General features: G+C 38.9%; 1 protein-coding gene across 1 annotated transcript; it reads right to left on the reverse strand.

The window, feature by feature from the left end:
• Nucleotides 1-2,314: 2,314 nt before the first annotated feature.
• On the reverse strand, nt 2,315-16,025 carry LOC104533241 (calsyntenin-2-like; the record flags this gene model as incomplete). The annotated part of the gene is made up of 8 exons (XM_010193956.1): nt 2,315-2,515; nt 3,169-3,353; nt 4,926-5,049; nt 6,908-7,053; nt 7,661-7,831; nt 10,466-10,689; nt 12,093-12,241; nt 15,859-16,025. Coding segments are annotated over 8 exons (1,367 nt in total), but the record flags the coding sequence as incomplete, so codon positions are not given.
• Nucleotides 16,026-22,263: the final 6,238 nt, after the last annotated feature.

The following is a 22,263-nucleotide window of genomic DNA, read 5'->3' on the forward strand; positions in this document are numbered from 1 at the left end:
TCTCTTTTTTAATTATTATTATTTTTTTCTGGGCAGAAAGCTTTGCTGATATGTCCTGATCACAAGCATCATGAAGAGCCTGCTTCACGTCACTAACAAAAATTAACACCAGGAAATGATTCAGAATATTAGGATGCTAGGAAATGATCTAACATAAAATTTACATTCAAGATATTAAGAAATTTTTAAATTAATCTTCTCTTAAAGAGACATTCTGGCCAGTTTTACAATCTTTATTCCTGCAGATAAATTGTATTTATGTGGACTTGATTCTGCAAATATTCTTGTAAGTTTAAGATGTGTGAGAGACCAGATTAAAACTAAAGGAGGACTGCTCATGTAAGACTTTATTGCCAGTCTGAACAATCATGTATGAACATGGCTGTTAGCACAACAAAAACAGATCTCTAATTGTAAAAGTAATTTAGAGTTCTTTTCAGTTACTTTCTAGTTATTAAACTACAAGGTCTAGTTGCTGTCAGTCTTTCCCTGCAACTTACCAGATGCAGAAATCTGAATTAAAAAAAACCCCAAACCCACAATATATTCTCTATATTCCAAGACATTCAGGAGCTGCTCATAATTTCGTATTGAGGGAGGTGGATACCCTCACGATTGGTTACTCTTTGCAATAACAACTACCACCCATGGGTGCTCAGGAAGGTCCTGTTGTGGCAAGACTGTCTGCTGGTTTCTTTGGGAGGGAGAAGAGGAAGCAGCTCATTTTAAACAGTAAGTTACAAAATCAAAAGCAAAAGCCAGTGATGAAATTGTAAAGAAAAAGTCGTACTTGGAAAATAAACAGACAAGCCACTAGGCAACATTCACTTCCATGCCATTCTGGTTTGTATGCGTTAGAGCAGTTATCCTAGCAAATGCTGTGTCATTTGGTATGCAGAGCATTTGAAGATGCAAAGATAATTAAGGGAAGGGAACAAAAAACACACCACACAGACTTACCAACACATTGTACGTAGCTTTGCTATTTTTTTTTCCTTTTTAAACAGTGTTTAAGAAAAATATGCTGTGTTACCATAACAAACTAAAATACTCTCTCACCCTCTTAGGAGTTTAGTTTCTGTTTTAACTTCTTTTGGTTCCAGATTGGTTTTATTTCTTCTTGTTCTACTTTATAAAACCTTTTCTCAACATTAATGGCTTCAGGAAGAAGAAGTAAGGGAGAAGAAGAGCACAAAAGAGAGCTGACATTTGTGTATGCTGTCACTTTCTCATGCCATTCATAGATGGGTAAGGGTACAGAAGAAATAGGGCATAACGCTTGATAGAATACAGTCAGACAGGAATTCCAGCTGGCATGCACTAAAGCAAAAGGGAACATTTTCCTCATGTAAAAATCACCGTTTAAATCCCAACCATACATAGATATGGAATAACGGGGGTCACGTATTTTTCACCACTTCAGTAAAATACTGCAGCAAGATAATGATTTTACAAGACAGACAATTTAAAGCATCGATTTGCTGCAAATTGCTCAATCTATAACTAATCAGGAGCCCTACAGGTTTTCAGTAGATCAATCCCATTAGAATTTACGGTTTGCATAAGACCATATTACTCAATCTGTGGACACAAAGCCATTTTTTGGGTAACCTTCAGCATCCCCTTGTTGTTGCTGGTTTTTTTTAAACTCTCATAAGTTTCTATGGGTGGGTTGGATAAAATCCCTCTCTTGAGGGTTCTGACAGCATGCCTGAAAAATACACTGTCCTCTTCTACACAGGCACACATGCATCCTGTGTTGAGTCCTAGATATCCCTCTGTAGGCGACAGTTATCATCCAAGAAGGCAGGATGAGATGACAAATGGAATTCAGTCTCTGTCACCTGTAGCACTAAAACTCTGCCCCAATTTGAAGGTGGATTACATTTTACACCTGTAAGAGTGTGAAGTCAAATAGCAACTCCTATTTGGACCCACACAAGTAATTCTTCTTCATAACAAGCTGAAATCTCTCCTGTACAAAAGACATAGCAAAGGCAAAAGCCTCTATGGATTGAGTGACAGGACTTTTGTCACATATCTAAGGTACAGAAACAGGAAATAGAGAACTACGCTTGCTACCAGATCAAGTTCTAGATTACTTTATTACTGGCAATGCCAGTATGTTTGTACCATGTTTCCTCTAGGCTTTGTAAGAAAAGGGTCAGTTCTAGCCTTACCAATTTCTACAAGAAGATCATTTTAGGCAAAACAGTTACAGGCAAGCAGAAGTTCCAATCCTGTCAATGAACTCACAGACTTTGAAAAAACATTGTATTGGTTGTTACAAAAGAGCAATGTGGCTGGAGGGCTGTTAGTATGGGAGTGTTGAATCATCCCACTCCAACTGCTCTTGCCTGGTGGCATTCTGTTTGTCTCCCTTTTGGACAATCAGTTCCTCTTCCTCCTCCTCCTCTTCACTTTCATCTGATTCAGCACTAGTTGTGTCGTCCTCTTCATCTTCTATGTCTTCCTCCTCACTTTCCTCTTCTGCTTGGTGAGGCTTTTTGTATTTCTACAGTTCATATAAAGAAATGAGAGAGAGACAGTAGAAGAAAAGTGCCTTCTTGCTAGCCAGTGGCTGTGAGAATGTGAGCATTTATCCCACATTTAGAAATGTTAACATGCTGGGACAATCTGCTTTCCATCATTATGTGACTACTAGGCACCAACTATGATACAATTCAGTAGCAAATATTCAAAACCAACTGCATCAAGGATGGAATTTCAATAAATAATATCTTTATTAGTCAAGCTACCAAACTTTAACCCTGCTGTGTCACTTGCTTTAAACTGCTGATCATTTCCCCTTCTTTTAGTGTATTAGTACTTACATTAAAAAGTTAAAAACAAAGTAACTGTATTATCTTTAGTACTTAAGAGTACAAATATGGATGGTCAGGAAGTGGTTTTATGCCTGAGAATTCTTCACCATCCTACGGAGTAAATATATATGACAACAAATATTAAGTGCTCAATTATGTATTCTCATGGTGTGTGGAGCTGCAAACAGAGATGGGCTCCTGAATGTATGCACGTGCACCTGTACTGCCAAGCCTAAACAAGTGTACTCTGAAAGAGACTTAAAACTCACTGCTGAGTAAGCTACCAGGCCAGACAGTAACTTCTGGTATTATCATGGTATAACAATATGCCTCAGTTATGTACCTCCATGGGGTTGACGGTAATAGTCAGAGCAGAATCATCCCAATCCATTTCATGTTCTTTACTTCCTTCGTGGTCTGCAGAGCTGTGCTGATGAGCTGTCCGAATTCGATAGACCCCCAAGGTTATGATTAAAATGAGTATGCTCACACAGATTATGATAACGATAGTAGCCACACTTGGAACAACTAGAACAAAAAGTGGAAAAGGAAATGGTCTTATATTTGTGGAAAAAACTGCCTACAACACTAAATACCTTGTCTATTTTTTTCCCTTCAGCACCTCTTCATTTGAATTGAGAATTAGCACAGCCATCTGCCTGGGACTACAGAAAGTGTTGACAAGTGCTCACCTACTAGGGCAGAGCATACACGAATGGCATTTACAGATATCTTATAATGAGTATTACGAATCATAACCAACTAAAAAGTGAGTAAGCCTACCATTTGTTCTTTAACCCACTTTATTACTGAAGACACAAAGTCAATCAGTGCAGAATCAATTAGTTTCAGAACAAGCGTTTTTACAATAAGGTTCAGGTAGTGTCTTACCTCCATGTTGTCCCCTTCTGATTACAGCTGAGGCATCAGCCTCACTTGTGAGAAAAAATATATCTCAAACCTTATATTTTTGAAGGTTTCAAACACTTGTACTGTGATCTAAATCTCAGTCTCCAAGAAATAAAATAACACATTGCTGTTCTATTTGCCTGTGTTACAACCTTGAGGATTCAGGACATGTTTCCTCACTGTTCTGTTGCACTTTGAGAAGTCCTTCCACCCAGTCACAGGAAGAAACTTCTTTGAACTATTCTTATATTATCAGATAATTAGGTTAGTGGAGAAATGCTGCCACTTTCTATGTACCTTTGCTACCTGGGTACTGCAGTTCCAGGAGCTTTACCCCATTTGATTGCCTTGCACTGCCTGTAAAATGGAACTGTGAAATCAGAACAATATTAAAGGAAAAAAGAAAGAACTAGTTTGAAATAGCTAATCCTGTAAAAATTCAGTTTCATTTTGGTAAAATGTTTGTACAAGTATACAGAAAAATACAGTAATTTTCTAAGCACAACTGAATATAACTACTTGTAACTACCTACACTTTACATCATCTTTAATTCTTTATATGTGTATCATTCAGCTAAAAGGATTTCAGAATCCAGCATTTAAAGAGTTATCCTTGCCCTGGGCTTAACTTCACTGAAAAGGCTTCAGATTTGGGTATATATTTTAACTCCTATAGTCTAAAAATTAAATTTAAATTCTGTATTGAACATAAAGTAATGCCCCCTGCACATGGCTAGATGGACTTATCTTTGTTCCAGACTGAGGTCTGGACAGCAGCTAACAGAATCACTGCAGCAATTACAGATCTAAAACAATAATACAAACATTTATTCCTTTGGCTTAGAAAGGGGTGGACAGAAATTGATATTTCAGAGAAATACAGACGTACAAAGACAATATGAGCATAAGTACTATACTTCATACTATTCAATACTATAAACAAGACAGTTTCTTAACTGTGTGGGTCAGAGTACATAACCTTTACTGAATACTTTAAAAAAGGACAGTAGCTTTTAATTACAAAGTACTTCCTTGAAAAGAAAGAACAGAATTCAGTGTTACCTTCATTCACACCTATGCAATGCTCTCTGTGAGGTTTCACAAGCTGTAACTCTGGACTTTATTGGTTAACCACAAGGGAAATACTGATCTACCATAATTTTGAAAAGTCTCTGTAAAGTCATCACATACCTGAGTTGCGAACAGTGCTTACGCTTCCCTCTGGGTGGTGGACAGATTGGAGAAATGGTGGCTGTACTATCATATGATTTACATGGTCCATGGAATTGGAGTTGGAGCTGTGTAGAATATTAATCTGACACAAGAGAAAAATAAGAGATCACATACTAAAAGGTGTTCTATATTCCAAACCTGCTGGCTCCATACATTATGTTGAACTATGGAGTTCATCAGCAGATAGAAGCATTATTGTACGTACCTTGAAGGCCAGATACACTGGTTTTATGGCAGTGAAAAACACACAGGTTAATGTACTTCTCATTTCTAACATTAAAAATGCATTCTAACTTTTCTAGCTGTAGACTACGAAGTGGCACAGAAACAGATTTTTAAAATTTACTTCTCTGAATAAGTAGTGACTTTCTTTTCTCTATACTAATCAGTTTTTAGATGTTCCCTGAAAGTTAGTGGGAGATTTGTCACTCTGAATATTGACAAAGTGTATTGAACTCATTGAGTTTAAAACCAAAACAGTAAGCGAGAATTAAAAGAGGTTTCAGTTTTTCCTGTGTTCCTACTTTGAGTGACTTTATACTATACCAGGTCTCTGTCCTACCAATAGTTATGCTATAAGCAAAAACCCTGAAGTCATTATCAGGGCTTCAGAATGCTCAGGTGAAATGAATTTTCAATACAGCATAAACACATAAAACCTTTCAGAACAAATTATTAAGTCTTATTGCTAGGAAGGAAGGTCCTGCCCTTTCCTGTAGTTACTTGGTATCTGGGTTCTGGGCTGGATAAGTTGGTTGCTCAGAACAGGTCTACGATTTCTGCTGAGGGGCATGGAGAACAAGTCTTAAGAGGAGCAGCTGAGGGAACTGCGGTTGTTTAGTCTGGAGAAGCAGAGGCTGAGGGGAGACCTTATTGCTCTCTACAACCTACAACAAAGTAGGTTGTAGGTGAGGTGGGTGTTGGTCTCCCAAGTAACAAGCAATAGGACCAGAAGAAATGGCCTCAAGTTGCACCAGGGGAGGTTTAGATTGGGTTTAGATTATATTAGGAAAAATTTCTTTACTGAAAGAGCAGTCAAACATTGGAATGAGCCGCCCAGGAAGTGGTGGAGTCACCATCCCTGGAAGTATTTAAAAGATGGGGAGATGTGGCACTTCAGGACATGGTTTAGTGGGCATGGTGGTGCTGGGTTGACGGCTGAACTTGATGATCTTAGAGGTCTTTTCCAACCTTAATGATTCTCTAATTCTATCAGCAATGCTCAGTCCCTGAGCCATTGTGCTGCACCGGGCTTAGTACCAGCACACATAAGCTCAAGAGAGCTATCTAAATATTCCTGTGGTAACTGACCATGTCTGGGTAGTGAATCCAAGAGAATATGACAGATTAAGAGGTCCATCCTATGCATTCATTACCTGTATACTGACTTTCCTCCTCAATGAAATCTGAAATCATGTAAATTACTGGGAATGATCTCCATCTGATGAAGAACAAATCATAAAACTTAATGTAATGGGGTAGTGCTTGGAAAACCTGAAAAGGTGAATTTCTGCAGGAAATAAAAGTATGTCAGATTAAGATATATATAAAAAAACTAAGGAAAAGAATGAGGCTGTAATGATTTACTGTCGAGCAGGTGTATAAATCTTCAAAGAGACCTGTAGGAGATTTTATGTCATAGAAAAACAATTGTGATGACCTTAGCCTCCATTCTGTAAAAAAATAAGTAATTCTCTGTGTTAGTTGAGTTCAAAAGAAGGATCATCTCATCATCATATGCAGCAGAATAGAGACACACATTGAAGAACGCCAGTCAACTTCCTATTTGCATGGAACTCAGAATTTTTCCTCTATTTGATTACAGTTACTAGAACATGTCAAAAATTATACATATTTTAAAGAAAACTCAATGTTGCTGAAGGTAAGGCCAGTGCTCAGCCTCAGTGCTGGAAAAGAGAACTTGATAAATGATTGCTTACCTCCAAGTTAAATTCATTGCTAGTGTAACGTCCATTTAGCTCTGAGCACTTGACTCTGAACTTCCTGTCAAAGGTGGCAGAAGTGAACCAGTTACGATATCGAATTTGCCGAAGAACCTGCTCATAGTTGTGCATGCTGTCCACACCTGAAATGGGGGTAGAGTAGTGATTGTCTCGAGGAGATGCTGTGCGACAGATGCTCTGTGCACTACAGGAGAATTCAAATGTTCACAGAAAATACAAAATTTGGCAGAATTATCTGAAAATGGCAGTGCACCAAATATCCCTTGATAGGGCCTCTGGCTGATACTGAATTGTGTTAGAATAGTGTTTTGGAAATGAATGTAAGTCCATAATGGAGAGGAACAAATACATCAGCAAAGAGTTAGAATCAATTATATAGTAATAGTTAAAAAAAGCCAATGAGTTATCAGCACTGTGCAGGAACACTGACAAATCCCCTCACTCTCATATCCCACAAGAACTCCTACATTTAAAGAAAGCAGAGTTGCTATTTTCCTTATTTGGGGAGCGGCAGGAGGGATGGTGAAACCAAGACAAAGCTGTGCCGTATTCCAAAGGAACACAGCACACCCAGAGGTCAAGAAGTGACTATGCTTTTTGAGACATAGTCTATCCTGGAATATTCCACAGCTTGTACACCACAGATTTCTGTCTCATTTCGTTCAAGTCAGTCCTTTCATTGTAACAACGTAATTGCAGATGGGAAGAAAGCAAAGTCCTTGAACATACCATAGACTGAATATCCCGTTGTGGAATTTGTGGCATCTAGACGTTTTCCTTGAAGCTCCACAGGATCTAGTTCTAAACACTCTTGTTCAGGGTCTAATTCTACGCCAATGACCAAAATATCACAGAAATCCAAGTTGTGGAGCATTTCCTCTAATATCACTGGTTTATTGGCTGTGAACGCATGGCATATACCATGAAAAGAAGAAGACAGAAACTAAGACAAATGATCATAGAACAGCTCAGTAATTTTCTGTGATTTGCATCAGGGCTTTCAATTTTTGCAAAGAAGGCTGAATTGTTTTTTGCTGATATTAAATGCAGCATACTTGAAGCAAATCAACAGAGAAGTGTCTTGCCTGTTCAGGTGCTATGATGGTGAAGGCCTACAAATACCTGGTGAGATAGATAAAAACATATTGCTCTGTAATAAAAGGCATTCAAGGATAGTACTGGAAGTAGAAAACTGAAATTTGATCCTGTAAATAAATTCATGTAAACGATTCTGTTTTTGAGTTCCATACTGATACCACACATTGGTATCACACATTCATTCTTTTCTCAAGAAAAACTGAACAGGAAGAATACATGTCAGACTCATCTACGATTCTCTCAGTTACTCATAAAGAATTTGCATTACAAAGAACATGGTGCTGTCTATCCAAGAACACGGTATTAACATAAGTGGCAAGGCTCTGTGTTTTGAGACTTGGCAAAATTGAGTTGTAAACTGACTATCCTTCAATATGTACGATTAAAAAAATTCTGTTGCTGGAAAAAAGAGTAGTATATCAATTTAGTATTTTAATTCTATGGTCAACTTAGCACAGAGCATCTGGCAAGACCAGATCCTTGAGGCTACTGTAGACACGGAGACTGCAAACTTGGTTCTTGGTGTCCATTTGGGGAATTTCATCTTGGAAGGTGTGTGGGGCAGCAAGGCACAGACAGAAAGCTCTTATGCCCTAGATTCTCAACTGCTAGTACAGTGAATTTGGGTATCTGAACTCCAGATACAGTTCTAACTTATCAAAAAATGGAGACCCAACTCAAATTTGCAGGACAGGCAAATCTGAATATTGCTAAGGCTGATGGGTTGGACTATTTCATGGGAAGCAAAGAGAGACAGGCAAGAGCCTGGCTGCAGAGCATGGGAAAAGCCTGGACTGGTCAGCTGTGCTACTCTGGTGGTCAGTGGGCAAACAGGAGAGGTGGGGGCAGCAATCTGAGCTGTTGGTGGGGTTCCACAAAGTCCTTCACTGAGGCAGGGCCAGCAGCAACACATTGGCATTCTGGGGCCCCTCTGCAGGTAAATGAACCATGGTCATGTTGCTGCCTGTGCTACCTGATCTCCTGCTGCTGAGACAGACCTGACTGGTCCCGTGGCTGGGGAATACAGGGTGACTAAATGCCATGTGCATCTTTGCTACAGTCACGATGATCACATTAAGTAAATTCTCAATAAGTGGAAAAATAGCCGTAGGCAGGTATAGGTCAAGATTTACAGCTGTCTTTGTCTTTGACAGATAATATCTGGCTGAGAGAAATAATGATTCAAGCTTATAATGCAAGAATTGAGACTTAGAATTCAATAATCTTTTGCAAGACACAATTATTCCCAAAGGTAATTTTTATCTGTCAATTTTAACGACGCTTACTGGAAATAAACAGGAGACGTCACATGAGGACATGCCTGGCTTTCAAGGGATTAAACAACAGTTTAAGAAATGCTGCTAGGTTCCTTTTCAAGGTGAGACTCAGGCTTTTTAGGTTATAAGGTGCTACAATAGTAATTATGTCAATATTAGGAAAAATTGGGATAGATGAAATCTATGAACTACACTGGAGGGCAGTAGTTCCTTATTCACTGAACAGTTTTGAAGATGTAACATTTAAGGACATGAGCGTCATGCATGCATTGTGTGATGGATAATGATCACTCTTTTCTATGCAAGAGTTCATTTTTTTACATACTGTAACTGCATGCCTTTGATATGACGATACGATGCACTTGCCAGCCTTCAGAGGACACATACAGTTTCAGGCAAGTGATAGGCAGCCTTGTTAAAGAGCATGGCTTCAGGGAATCCATGCCCCTACACGTCATTCATTATCGTCTTCATCTTTTAAAGAGAGGTACATCTAGTTGCTACTTATACTAGTCCAGCAAATATTGTTCAGAATGATTCCTCAGATTACTAGGCTTTCCATTTGCCTTTCACACAAGCATCCAAGTGGAAGATTCCTTTATAGACAAATATTTTAAACCTTATGTATATTTTTGAACACTCACCTAGTGTCAAACAATAATACACACATTGCTCAGCATTAGAATAAACTGTCATCATTGAAAAAAAATGTTTGCAAACTATTATATGTACTTTATATAGCTGAGAAACTGAGACACAAGATAACTTTCCTATGTATCACTCACAAGTCAGTAGCAGAGCTGGAACCATAAGAACAGACCAAAACTCCAACTCTCAATTACTGCTTTCCACTTTATCAGTATAATTAATAAGATTCCATTACAAATATATTCAAATGACAAGGGTATGTGAAGAGAGGAAAGGAATGATTCTGAAGCAGGCAAGACACTAAATGGAAAAGCTGCTTTTTTTGGAGCACATACTGATCTATCACTATTTAACACAGTTTTCAATGTGTTTAATTGAACGTACAACATTACAACTGCCTACCATTGCCTAAATGAATCCTGGGGAAGTGACTTGTTTGCATTATCTTTTAAAAAAGTGTGAGGGATCACGTCACAGAGTACATAATAATATTGAAAAGAAACCCACAAACCTCTGTCATGTTCTTTTACGTCCACTGGATGCTCCGTTTTAGTGACTGTGCTGACAATCCTGATGTCAGGTAACAAAGTAACACCTCTTTCGCTTTCAAATTCTGTATCTGGTCTAGCAAAGTGGTTCATCCCACTTATTGTAATCTTGGGCTCATTGGCCTGAAACACCATTACATATGCATCTACATCTGGGATACTAATGCAGACATCTTCACCAAAACATCTGAAAAATATATTATTCATTAATTGCATATAGCATGTTGCACATTAGAGGTGTGTGGCACTTATAGTGCCCAAAACCCACCTGATGGCTCCCATCCTTCTGCATTGTCTCAAATCAGTCTATTCCGTGCTTTGACACTGCCACACATAAGGACATGCATCTGTACCACCATGTACCTACCAGCAGTGAGAGTAACAGCTCTGTTCCTCTCATTCCCTCCCACGTTCACAACTATTGCAATTATGTAGGAACATCTTAGCAAACAGATTAATGAAGAGGTCACTATTTAATAAGGTCACTAACGAGAATGATTATATTGATGTTTGACTGACATTTAACAAAGTCATGGTTAAAAAAAATAAAGTTAATTAGATGATAACAACTAACTTTAGCAAACCTAACATTAAATTCTCAAAGAGGTATCTAATGAGCATAATATGCTTGTCTTGTCATGTGTGGATAAAAGAGCCTAATTATCCATTTAAACTGGACCCATCATGAACCCATTCTGGCACAAAATGGGGACAAAAGGGGTCTATATTAGCATTTTCATCTGAAGATGGAAGTGAATCTCCTGACAAACTCTACTGTACTTCATCATGGCACAAATCTTGGGCCAGTCTTGGAGTGTGCAAAAGCTGGACTGCTTCCAGTGGGACTACATCAGGTGCTGCTCTCCAAACACAGTGTGGTCAGCCCACAGCCAGGTGCTTAGTAAGACCTGTGTGTGCACTAGATGAGAGTTTGTAGAACTGATATTTATCTTTGCTCTAAAGATCTGCTCTCCCTGCCCTGCACAACTTGCTGTAACACAGCCCTGCTCCTGGGGCACTCAGGAGTGGCAGATGGCTTTTTGATTATGTAGAACTGCAAACATTTCTGTGCAGGATCTGCCACATGAAAAGGGAAGGACACGGATTTCTGTTTAACACCCCACACCAGTGATGGCAGCCATATAAGGATACAGGCAGATAAAGACTATTTCAAGCATAGCTACAAATATTGGTCTTGCAGATACGTCATCTGTTAGATGTAATAGGCCTGCATTAAAAAGTCATGGCTTTAGCTATCTCAGGAAAAAATATAACTTCTTAAAACTAACAGTAAAACAAGAAAGCAACAAACAGAAGTACTGTTCAGTCCAGACTGTATACTCCAACCTATAAACAGAATGCAAGTAAATGACATCAACAGGAAAAGTTTCTTAAAAGGACAATATCAAAAGAAAACCACAATCTAAATCAGCATTAAAGTACATGCAATTAATAATTTATGCTCAATAACGTAAAAGTATGCATTATCAATGTAATTTAGACAGAATTTTTCTTCTTACATGCCCAAAGAAAAAATAAATTAATGAAAAATATTCATAATCTAATCAGCTCAGCTGACATATAACTTACTGGACTTTTGATGAGACTTTCAGACGTCGTACACCTGCAGTAGGAAACTGTCTAGAGTTGATGTATGACACCTTTCGGAGAGCTTGATTTATATTTTCAATGTCATCTCCTTCCACGACAAGGACTGACTGGGAAGGGTTGAAGTGATACTAGGGGAAATGCAGGGAATTAGTATTTAGGGTACCAGGTACAGAGTGCAAAATAAGACATTTTAAAGGAATGTTGCACAGATGCAAGTTTAAAATCTAATGATTTAAAAAAAAATAAAAGCAGCTCTTGTGGGCAGAATCCACAGGTTGTTCCCTAAAACATGTACTCAGGTCAGTCATCTACTTCATATCTGAATAATTACTGCTATAATTAATTTTATAGTAAACTAATCCTGATTTGCCGTACTTTCCTCAGCCTTTTCAATTCTGCTAATATTATTTCTGCAGCTGTAGAGTTCAAAACCTTAACTCACTGTAGTTATTATTACTATGTAATTCTTTTAGGTTAAACACATTCCCTCATATAAAAATACTAGCTTAAATGAGAGTAGCATGCAGAAGCATATTTTTCCTGCTTTCTGTTTGGTTTTCCTCTGAGCTATCTTTCTGAGATGTATTTCAACATGAATGAACAAAACAATTATAACATTTCCCTCCTACATCTTCATTACCGTCAGAGAGAATAAAGGGGATTCTCCTGTCTCTGTCTCATGATGGATAAGGGTGTCCTGGTTTAAGAACGACCTGCCTGCACCAAGCCAGCTGCTCATTTCAGCCAACAAACCTTGCAAAGTCAATGGCTATTCCTGGAGCCCTGATGTGTCTCTGGTCCATTGCACTGAACATGAAACAGTCTTGCTGACCAAGAAACTTTGCTACTATAACCGCATAGCAAATGGTTGGTTTTATCTTCATTGTAATTCATCCTGATTCCATCTTTTTGTCTGTTAATTGGTTCACCAACCCATTTGCATTGCAATGAAAACTAGATTAACCCCCTTGATTTTGTAACCTACCGTTGTCAGCAAAACACAAAGATACGAACCCTCCTCTGATATACAGTCACTTCCCAAAGCTGTCTACTGATCCTATGAACATGTTCTATTATACATCAACAATAGTTGTCTCCAGTTCCTTACAATGAGAAAGGTCAAAAAGCAAAAGAGCAAACAGATTGTGAAGAACAGGATGAAGCACAGCGTTCTCTGTTGAATGGAACATGTAGGATTGGGCTTAAAGCTTGTGCAGGAAGGTCATAACACACTGAAGGGTATTTCTTAACAAAGAGGAGGGCTAATATGAGTCACAGCCTGCATACACTTCTTTTTTCTTTCTGTAAGCTAGCAGTAGTAGTGAATAAAATTAGCCAAAGGAGACTCTCGCTAGCTTGTTAACATAATAGCTCGGCTGCCAGAACACCTGGAGTGCTGCCAAAGGGACTGGAGAAAGCCCTTGTCTGAGCCATTTTTGTCTTTCTCATTAAAAAAGGCTAAAAATAGTGGCAGATTAGACAGTTTCTGAGAACTGTTACAGATACATGAAAATCAGGCTGCAGACTAAAAAATGTTTAATGCTAGTGTGTCATAGACTGTATTACAGCTGCACTGCTCGCTCTTAGGTAGCAAAAGGGGGAAGCTTCATGAGTCTGAAGCACCCAGCAGAAGCACCTCCCAACATCAGTTTGCCAACACTGCATCTGTAAAGCGCCAGGTGAACAGCCATACAGAACCTATCATCTGTGCAGCTGTCACACACGCTTGTCTAAGATCAGGTATGTTTATTTTTGACACCAGAAACCCTTTCTCTTTATTAATCTCCTGTTCAAGGTCAAGTGCCAACCATTCCACTTTCATCCAACCTCCTTTCTGTCAGCCCCAATAAGAAACTCTACCACAATCTCTGACTGCTCCTTTCATCTCTGCCTCCTGCTGTTGCGCTGTTGAAGTAAAAATGAAAACAGTAACTTTAAAAAAAACCACTATGCCTCATCTCTATTTCAGAAAATGAAGATATTTTGAAGTTTTGTGAAAGAAAGAAACAAAAGGCAGAAAACAATCCCGCATTTTCATTTTCCCCACTGCACTGCTAGTACAGTAAGGAAGCCGATCATCCATGCTGGAGCAGTTGGTATAACAGGGATTTTTTACCAAGCCCATGAAATAAGACAACTCAAATATTGTCAAGTTTCAGAATGTGACAACAGGGAGGAATTACTATGCTTTTAAGTACCATGGACCAAATGCACATTGCTTTAATTCACGTAAAATCCCAGCGAAGAACTTACTGGTAGGCACATACACTTGTGTTCCAGAAAACCCTACCTGCTCTTTGTATGCAATGTCTTTTAAAAACAGCTTTTACTCATAGGCATGTCAAATTGCTGGGAGAAGCAACAATGTGAAATTCTTAATGATGTCCTTGAGGATAAAGAAAAAAAAGTGTGGTGTTTTGCTCATATGTAAAAGCTAGAGCTAGGTAAAATTTCTCCTTACTTTTGCACTTACAACTTTCATTTTTACCCTTGTTTTCAGAGAATATATCAGTTATACTACACCTCTCCAACTTATCACCTAGACAGACATTTGATTGTGTTTCAGGTCAGTCTCCTATCTTTAGGTTTAAGGTTTAGCTGGTAAAATGTAGCACGTGGCACTTCCACTGCACACTCTAGATCAACACCATTCTCCTCCCCACTGGAAAACACCACACTAAATATCCACCTGTGCAGTTTCACAGGATGCACAGTCTGCAGCCAAAGCATCTTCCCAGTTTGAATTCACAGCTCAGCTCCTTGGGAAGATGGTATTGGGATTTCTGTGCTAGGCAGAAGAGCCCCTGTTGTCCAGCAGTGGTACCAGTAAAGAGACACTGACCATGCAGCTCATAGAAACATTACGCAGTTTACAGTCAAGATCCTACACGTGTATCCAAAAGAGCAAGAATTTATGCTTTGAGCAACCTCAAAGTGGGGTTTATTAATTATTAATTAATAAATATAAAATGAATTAAATTATGCTTTAAATTATTTAATATATGCTTTGAGCAACCTCACAGTGGGAGTGTCCCTGCCCACAGCAGGGGGTTTGGACTAGATGATCATTAAGGTCCTTTCCAACCCAAAGCAGTCTATGATTCTCTGTTAATAAATGCAAAGCAATCTAGCTACTCTGTCAACCAAAACAGGATTTTCCTCTGTCTGCTGTTCTCCAGTCTTAGAAAAAGTGTTACTATCTCAGTAAAGACAGTAGTTTGCATAATTAAGATGGATAATTATTTGTATGTAAATCTAATTTTTTCTTGAGTTCAGGTTTTTTTATTGTCCAATTTTCATGTCCCATAACATTTTCATCTTGGAACACACTTTTAATTCTTCAGTACTGTCGCACTGGGACTTCCTTCAGAGTTGCCTCTAGATGACATTCCACTTATGTTTTCCATTGCTTTAAAGCTACTTGAGATCAAAGTTCAATAAGTTTTTGGAATCATGTCTACTTCTGTAAAACTATGAAAATAAGCATGAGAACATGACCGGGAAATTCATATGGACTCTGAAATATCAGCAGTGCTTTACTTCCTGAGCATCTAGCTTTGCAATAACAGAAACATTTTTCTTTGCAGTGTCACAGCTCTTCCGTTCCGCTTTTCTTTGCATGACTTTATGGGAAATTACATTGCTTCTGGGAGTACATTCATGCTTTGTGTACTCTATCTTGGGCTCTCCACTTCATAAATCAGCTGTAAATTTTTATCAAAGATTATGTCAGTTCATCTCTCACCTTTATTCCTTGGCCAAGACTCTCAAGAGAATTAATATCTAGACCTTCTTTGCAGGCCTGCAAGCAGGAAATCACTTTCTGACTCTCAATTTTGCCTGGCCGGATAGTAAGACTAGCCAAGCTGCCATGGAAATACTGAGCAAATCTGGGCTTGGTGACTTCACCTCCTGCAAGAAAGAGAATATAAAATTATCACTGAGACCAATACACAAGCCACACATCTAATAATTCACTTTATGTTTTAATGCATTTAAAGAATTTATTTTCATTCTAGCCAAGTGTATTTGAGATCTCATTTACTGTGATGAGTGGAATTGCTTTCTGGGTTGTTGGTTGTACCCAGTAGCAGCCTGAATTTAAGATTCCTGTCAGTGTTTGTCCAGTATTATATTCAGGTGTTTATGAAGCTGGGATAACATACTCTGAGATGAAACATGGCTTCCCAAACCTGTGTCCAAGGAAACATAGCAAAATGAATTGATGAGACTATTGCAGTGATCAAACACGAATTTCAAAAAATGTTTAAGGTCTAATATTTATTTATACAGAAACTATATTACCAAGTTTTTGATTATAAGATCATTTACATAGCCTTTGCCGTTCTCCTCCAAAAAACATACTACCTGAAGTTCTTAGGAGTTCTGAGAGTCATGGCTTTGTGCAAGCAAACAGCCACGCTCTCTACAAACAGTTGTCTCTACAGATGTGGTGTAAATTCACTGCAGTCAGCAGCCTCGCATTGCCACACTGCTGGCGCATCACAGTACTAAGCCAATCCTCCCCGTCCCTTTCATCCCACCACTTTCCCTCAGAACTAAAACCTTGGGTGTTTTCCTGCCTTGCACTTGCAGGCCAGAGCACAGCACTATGCTAAAAGGCTCATAATGCTTCCTTTACCCAAAGCAGCTCATTTGGTGACAGATCAGGTCTTGGCACCGTATGTGACATCAGACCCTCCAGATACGCTCTATTCAGTCTCACCCTAGGCAGCTTCAGAGGAAAACGGATCTTTAGGAGTCATCAATAAAATGTGATTACATACTGCCTGCACCAGTGATCGCAGCATCTAAATTACTCTTTAGTGATTTACTCATCCTCCTCTAGGAGAATTTTTAGAGCTTGTCTTTCCCGTAAGTGTTAGCTCTATCAGTGCACGTGAATTACTGCCTACCTTGAGCCTGAAAGAACCAAGAGTGCCACGCAACAGTGAAGCCATGCAGACTAACTGGATTAGCAGTTGATAAGCTGTGTAATTGGTATATAACTAATCTCTACACTGTTTGTAGCTTTAGAGTCGAACAATCTATTTCTGCCAGGCAAGTTAGCTCAAGCTTGAACTTTAAGATTTGTGTGGATTTGGGTTAAGATAGGGATGAAGTGAAACATTTTCTTTAGGCTACCAGATGTTGCTACCCAAAAGCCTGAAAAGCAGCGCTTTTAGTCTGTGCAGTATGAGCACTAAGAAGACTCAAGTTATTTTATATAGTGAAGAAAATGCACGCTGGTATACTGAGAAAAATGAACACATCAAAGCAGGTTGTTTCTTCATAGAAGCAGATATGTTTTGCTCTTTTCTGTTAATGTTGCACCACAAACTGCCTCTCTTTTTACCCCAAAGAAAGATCCTCAAGGAGAGTTTATTCTTCTCCACTCATTCGTTTGTTGATTATGCAGAAAACTTCCTTCAGGCAGAATCTCTTTTAGGTTTCATAGAAAATTTAATGTATGCCACAGCTAAAGTGCAGGATTAGTCTGTACTGTAATTTTGGCCTTTCTGATACACACCAAGACAATTATTTGGTAAATACACAGTGTATTACGGGGACATTGGTGTGTCAACAAAAATGTTGTGCTAATCTGCTTACCTTGTCTTTAAAAGTACCTATTGGCACTATTATAGCAGCAATGTCTATGGACAGAAAAAGGTAAGCCAAATTGAAAAAAAATGCAAACATCTCCTAAAAATGAGACAAAGAAAGAAAATCAGATAAGGACTTACAGAAGAAAGAGGGAATCATATTGTGCTTTGAAGCTTCAAATTCTCATATCCCTGACAGAATTCTGAAGACAGTAAGTTCCAAGGCTAAAACACTAATCCTGGAGCTTTGAAATTTAAAAACTACAGCAAGTCTGCCAGTAGATCTTAATCATTCTGAGGAGATGCAAAATAAGCAGCAGCCTCAGATAAACTAATGTATTTATATGCAAAACTAGCTAATTAAAATGTATAGAGGTGTAGACAAGAAGTTAGAGCAAAAAATTCAGTACTGTGGCTATGCATGACAGAAACAAGCAGTTAAAGTAAAGCTATAGAGCAACAGGACTGGTGTTTACAGCCATAAGTAGGACTTTCAGGTTTGGATTTTCTTTTTTTTTTTGTAGTTGTTGGTTGTTCTTTCAGTTTGGAGTAGTTCTTTAGTGTCATTGACAAAGCACTTACAATTACTTGCCATAAACCATTAAATATACAGAGTATTCACTGTGTCCAAGCTTCACTCTAAAAAATGCTTGTGTACAAGGAGGCATTACCATCTTGAAGAAGTGTAATTCTTGTTTAGGGTCGTCTGTCCTGTAAGCCATCTTACAGCACAACCACTACCCTGGAAAAGAATATGAGTGTTTCCAGGAATAAGCATTTTAAATGCTCTGCAGATACAGGCACCACAGAAACAGTGATTATTTGAAGAACGGGCTTACAAGCTTACTCTGTTCACAGGACTAAGGTTGGATTTTGTGCAGATGCATAGATCAATTTTGGACCACAAAGGAGACTGTGTAATCTTTGTTCTGGAGAGGCTATCAATGGCTACTTGAGGAAAAGCAAGTATTTCAAGCAAATGTGAGTGAAAAATAGCTGGGACTAGCTAGTCTCATATTGTGTCAGTAGGAAAATCTGCAAAACAATGCCCATGGCTATGGCAGGGTGATTCAGGCTGGGACATATGCACTAAAATAACTGATAGCAGCATCTGAAGGGACACAGAGATTATACAGTCTGTCCTCTAGGCCCAAGGCAAGGACAGCTGTACTCCATCCATTCCTGAGAACCGCTGGAGCTGTACTAAACCCTTCTGAAGACAGAGGCTCTCCACACAATCCACTCCAATGACCACCGATCCTTAGATTTGGAAGTTTATTCCTAAGAGAGAATGTAAGATATCAAAACATTGCTACATCTTCCCTTTTCCTTTGCCAGGCTACTCAAAGTCTTGTCTTTACACCTTCTACCTAACACTGTAGACATGATCATCCCTGTTGCTCTTCCTGGAACTCCTGCTGTTATCTGGAGTACTAACCATAACCTATATAGCATTCTTCTCAACACTGTGTTTTACACAGGACATGTCTGTTAATCCAGAGTAGTGTGAACACTAGCTTTTTCCACATGAAAAAACATGAGCACTCTGAGAGAGAATACTCTATTACCCTTTGTTAGAAAAAATAGACTTCTAAATAAGCCTTCCATAAGCACTTTTTACCAGGGTTAAAGACTAAATTATATACTTGCCAATTTTACCCTTGAAGGTGAACAAGTCATTATATCTGACTCTTATCACAGCTGCTTGTAATTGCAGCAAGTTGACATTTTTACATTCTTCTACCTCAGCATTTCAGAATCCTCTCAGCTCAGTGAGGGTACGTTAGCTTGCTGTGGTATTTCAATTTCCAGTAATTATTAGACTGCAAATGGACAAAATCCAAAGCAATAAAATCAGGAAGCAAAACCTCAAACTCTCACTAAAATTGAAGGAATGGCCAAAACCCAATCTGCTAGAATCCTGTATTCTGGCTTTGATAAAAGGGATTACTGGGAATGTAGTTTTTAAATCTTAAAAAATGTTACAACAAAAAATTGACAGAAGAAATTGAAAATCCTCAGCAACTGGCTGTTTTACTCCTGTCGGTGTTTTATTCATGCTTGGTTGTACTATATTAGTGTGTTTGAATGTTGTCTTTCCTTCTACTTCTGCAATCTAATATTTTTCAAGTATTAGATCTCAGCTTCTCAGTAGGTGCAAATTTAGCCCAGGATGGCCAGTCTCCAAGTTCTAGCCACTCTAAAATTCTTAGCTCCCAAGATTCGATGGGTATAAATACTCTTAATGCAGCATGAAAATTGTAATTTTGTATCATGATAAAGCACAGTGTGTAATTGTAGCTAATGCTGATAGTAACATTTTAACAGAATATTACTCAAATTCTTCTAAATACTGATCTTTTCAAATAAAGATCCTTTGGTCCAGAGCACAATACTTATCAAGTGCAGCTGATAAGCAGCTTAGAGCCACTGACTTAATGGGGCAGCAGGAAAAAAAACTATGTTGTCTGGATTTGACTCATCACTGAAATTAGATGCTAATCACATGCTAAGAAACAACTGAGGAAAAGGCATAAGCTACTCCAAACAGCTCTTACTGCTTTAAAATACTTTGAATTTAACTCCTGGTTCCGACATCAGACTGAGCCTAAGCAACAATATTTCTGAGGTAATGAAGACATAAAGAGACTACATCAGCCTCCTGAGCAACAATTCAGAGAATGAAGTGGAGCTCCAGTGATGATCTTGAGTTAATCCAAGTGTCTTAAAGTCTTTCTACTTTCAAATGTCATGGTGCAGTGGAAAATAAAGTGTTCTGTAACACAGCATCTGCCAGTTTCTATCTAGAGGTTAAGCCATCCAGTTAACCTAGATTGCCTCAGCAAGTTTCATGGGTTTTTTTTCCCTGAGGGTCTTTTGCCCTTTTTTACAAGTGAGATACAGCTCATCTCCACAATGATGTTATAGCATCAAGACCTGAGAGAATAAGAAAACCTACTCCAAACCTACTCCTTAACTGTGTTACATGTTGTGTTTCACACAGCTCTATGTTTATTGATTACTCCAGATTAATATGCGATGGGATGATGTCCGTAACACAAAAAAACCCCTGAAATAACAATATAGAACACCACCACTTATTCTCATTACAGACTCTTGCTTGACAAATTTTTGAAGGTGTTGTCTTCCCCCCCCCTCCTTAAATGGAAATGTTGTGGTCACCATCGCAGTTGTGAGGTAACACAGACCACAGTGTTATTCAGACACTGATGATAAAATTGTGCACGGCTTTTTCCACCTGACCCAGCACGCACATCCACTCCCAAAGTCTGGCAGAGACAGGAGGATGGATGTTGGCTTTTTGGCATTAATTCAGTCCTCATAATAGGAAGATGGTGACAACAGACTGTGGGAGGCATCCAGAGGAGCTGCCGACATACATAATTATTCACTAGACTGCTGTTCACTGCTTAGTCATTGTCAAAGCAGTATGCATCACATTTTTTACTTGCTAAAATAAGAAGTATTTTTTGGACTGGAATTATTCTTCTTCTATGCTGGTTCTGATCTTTTCTACCTAGAATTCTGTCAAGTAAGAGCAAGTAGTGCAGCTTAGGTGTCCCTCCCACCAGAACTTTACCCAGCGTCACCTTGATAAAGTCTTTCTGAGTTACTTTCTTTTTCTGCTGCTGGAGATGAACAAGTACAGGACGCACACTGACATCAAAACATACAGAAGAAGTGTCCTGCCTTGGCCTGCTGCGCTTCCATATAAAACCATTAGAGCAGACACTTGCATTATGATTCTGAGAAAGAGACAATCGAGACATGAATAAGCACAGGGCTTAGAATGAGCTGCAAAAATAAAGTGCATGCTGCTATTGGAATTATCTAGGTATCTGGAATTATCAGTGTCTACGAATGTCTCATATTAGTTGCAGGCTAGGGGTAGGGTTAGGCAGGAACATTTCCTACACTGGGGTCAGGGTTTTCGCTCCCCACAAGAACTTCTGAGTGTTACTTCCCTCCTGTGCTGTTCACCTCTGGTGCCTCTGCTCACACCAAACCCAGCACCACAGCCCACTGGAGCAGGAAGCACAAGTGATGGGAGGCTGCGCACCAGGAAGGGCGCTATGCTGCACCCATACACGAGCCTTCAGTGGAGAGTGATCAAGCTGCCAACGAAAGCAAGACTTTACATTATCACCATTTGGGATATTCCTAAACAGTCACAAGCATGGTTACAGTTGGTGTCTGAAACTTCAAACATAACAGATCAAACACAGAATTAACCTACTTAATTTTAGATGAGCATGTGGCAGATGCCTGTCTGATTTGTGGGCAGATCAGTCAGGATGATTCTCTTCTACACTTGGAGGAAAACAAACACTTCCATTATACACATCACCTTGTCGCACACAGTTAGAATCTCTCAGATGGATGACAATTTAGGGGGATTAAGGAGTATCATCTAGCAAACATTTTTGGCCCCAATCATGAGAGGGTCCTGTTAGATATAACATTGGAGAGTTCAGGGGAAATTGAAGACTCTCAGGATACAGACTTCAATTCTGTCATGAAGCAAA

Source organism: Mesitornis unicolor, unplaced genomic scaffold, assembly GCF_000695765.1.
Source record: "Mesitornis unicolor isolate BGI_N332 unplaced genomic scaffold, ASM69576v1 scaffold26600, whole genome shotgun sequence".
NCBI classification, from domain to species: Eukaryota; Metazoa; Chordata; class Aves; order Mesitornithiformes; family Mesitornithidae; genus Mesitornis; species Mesitornis unicolor.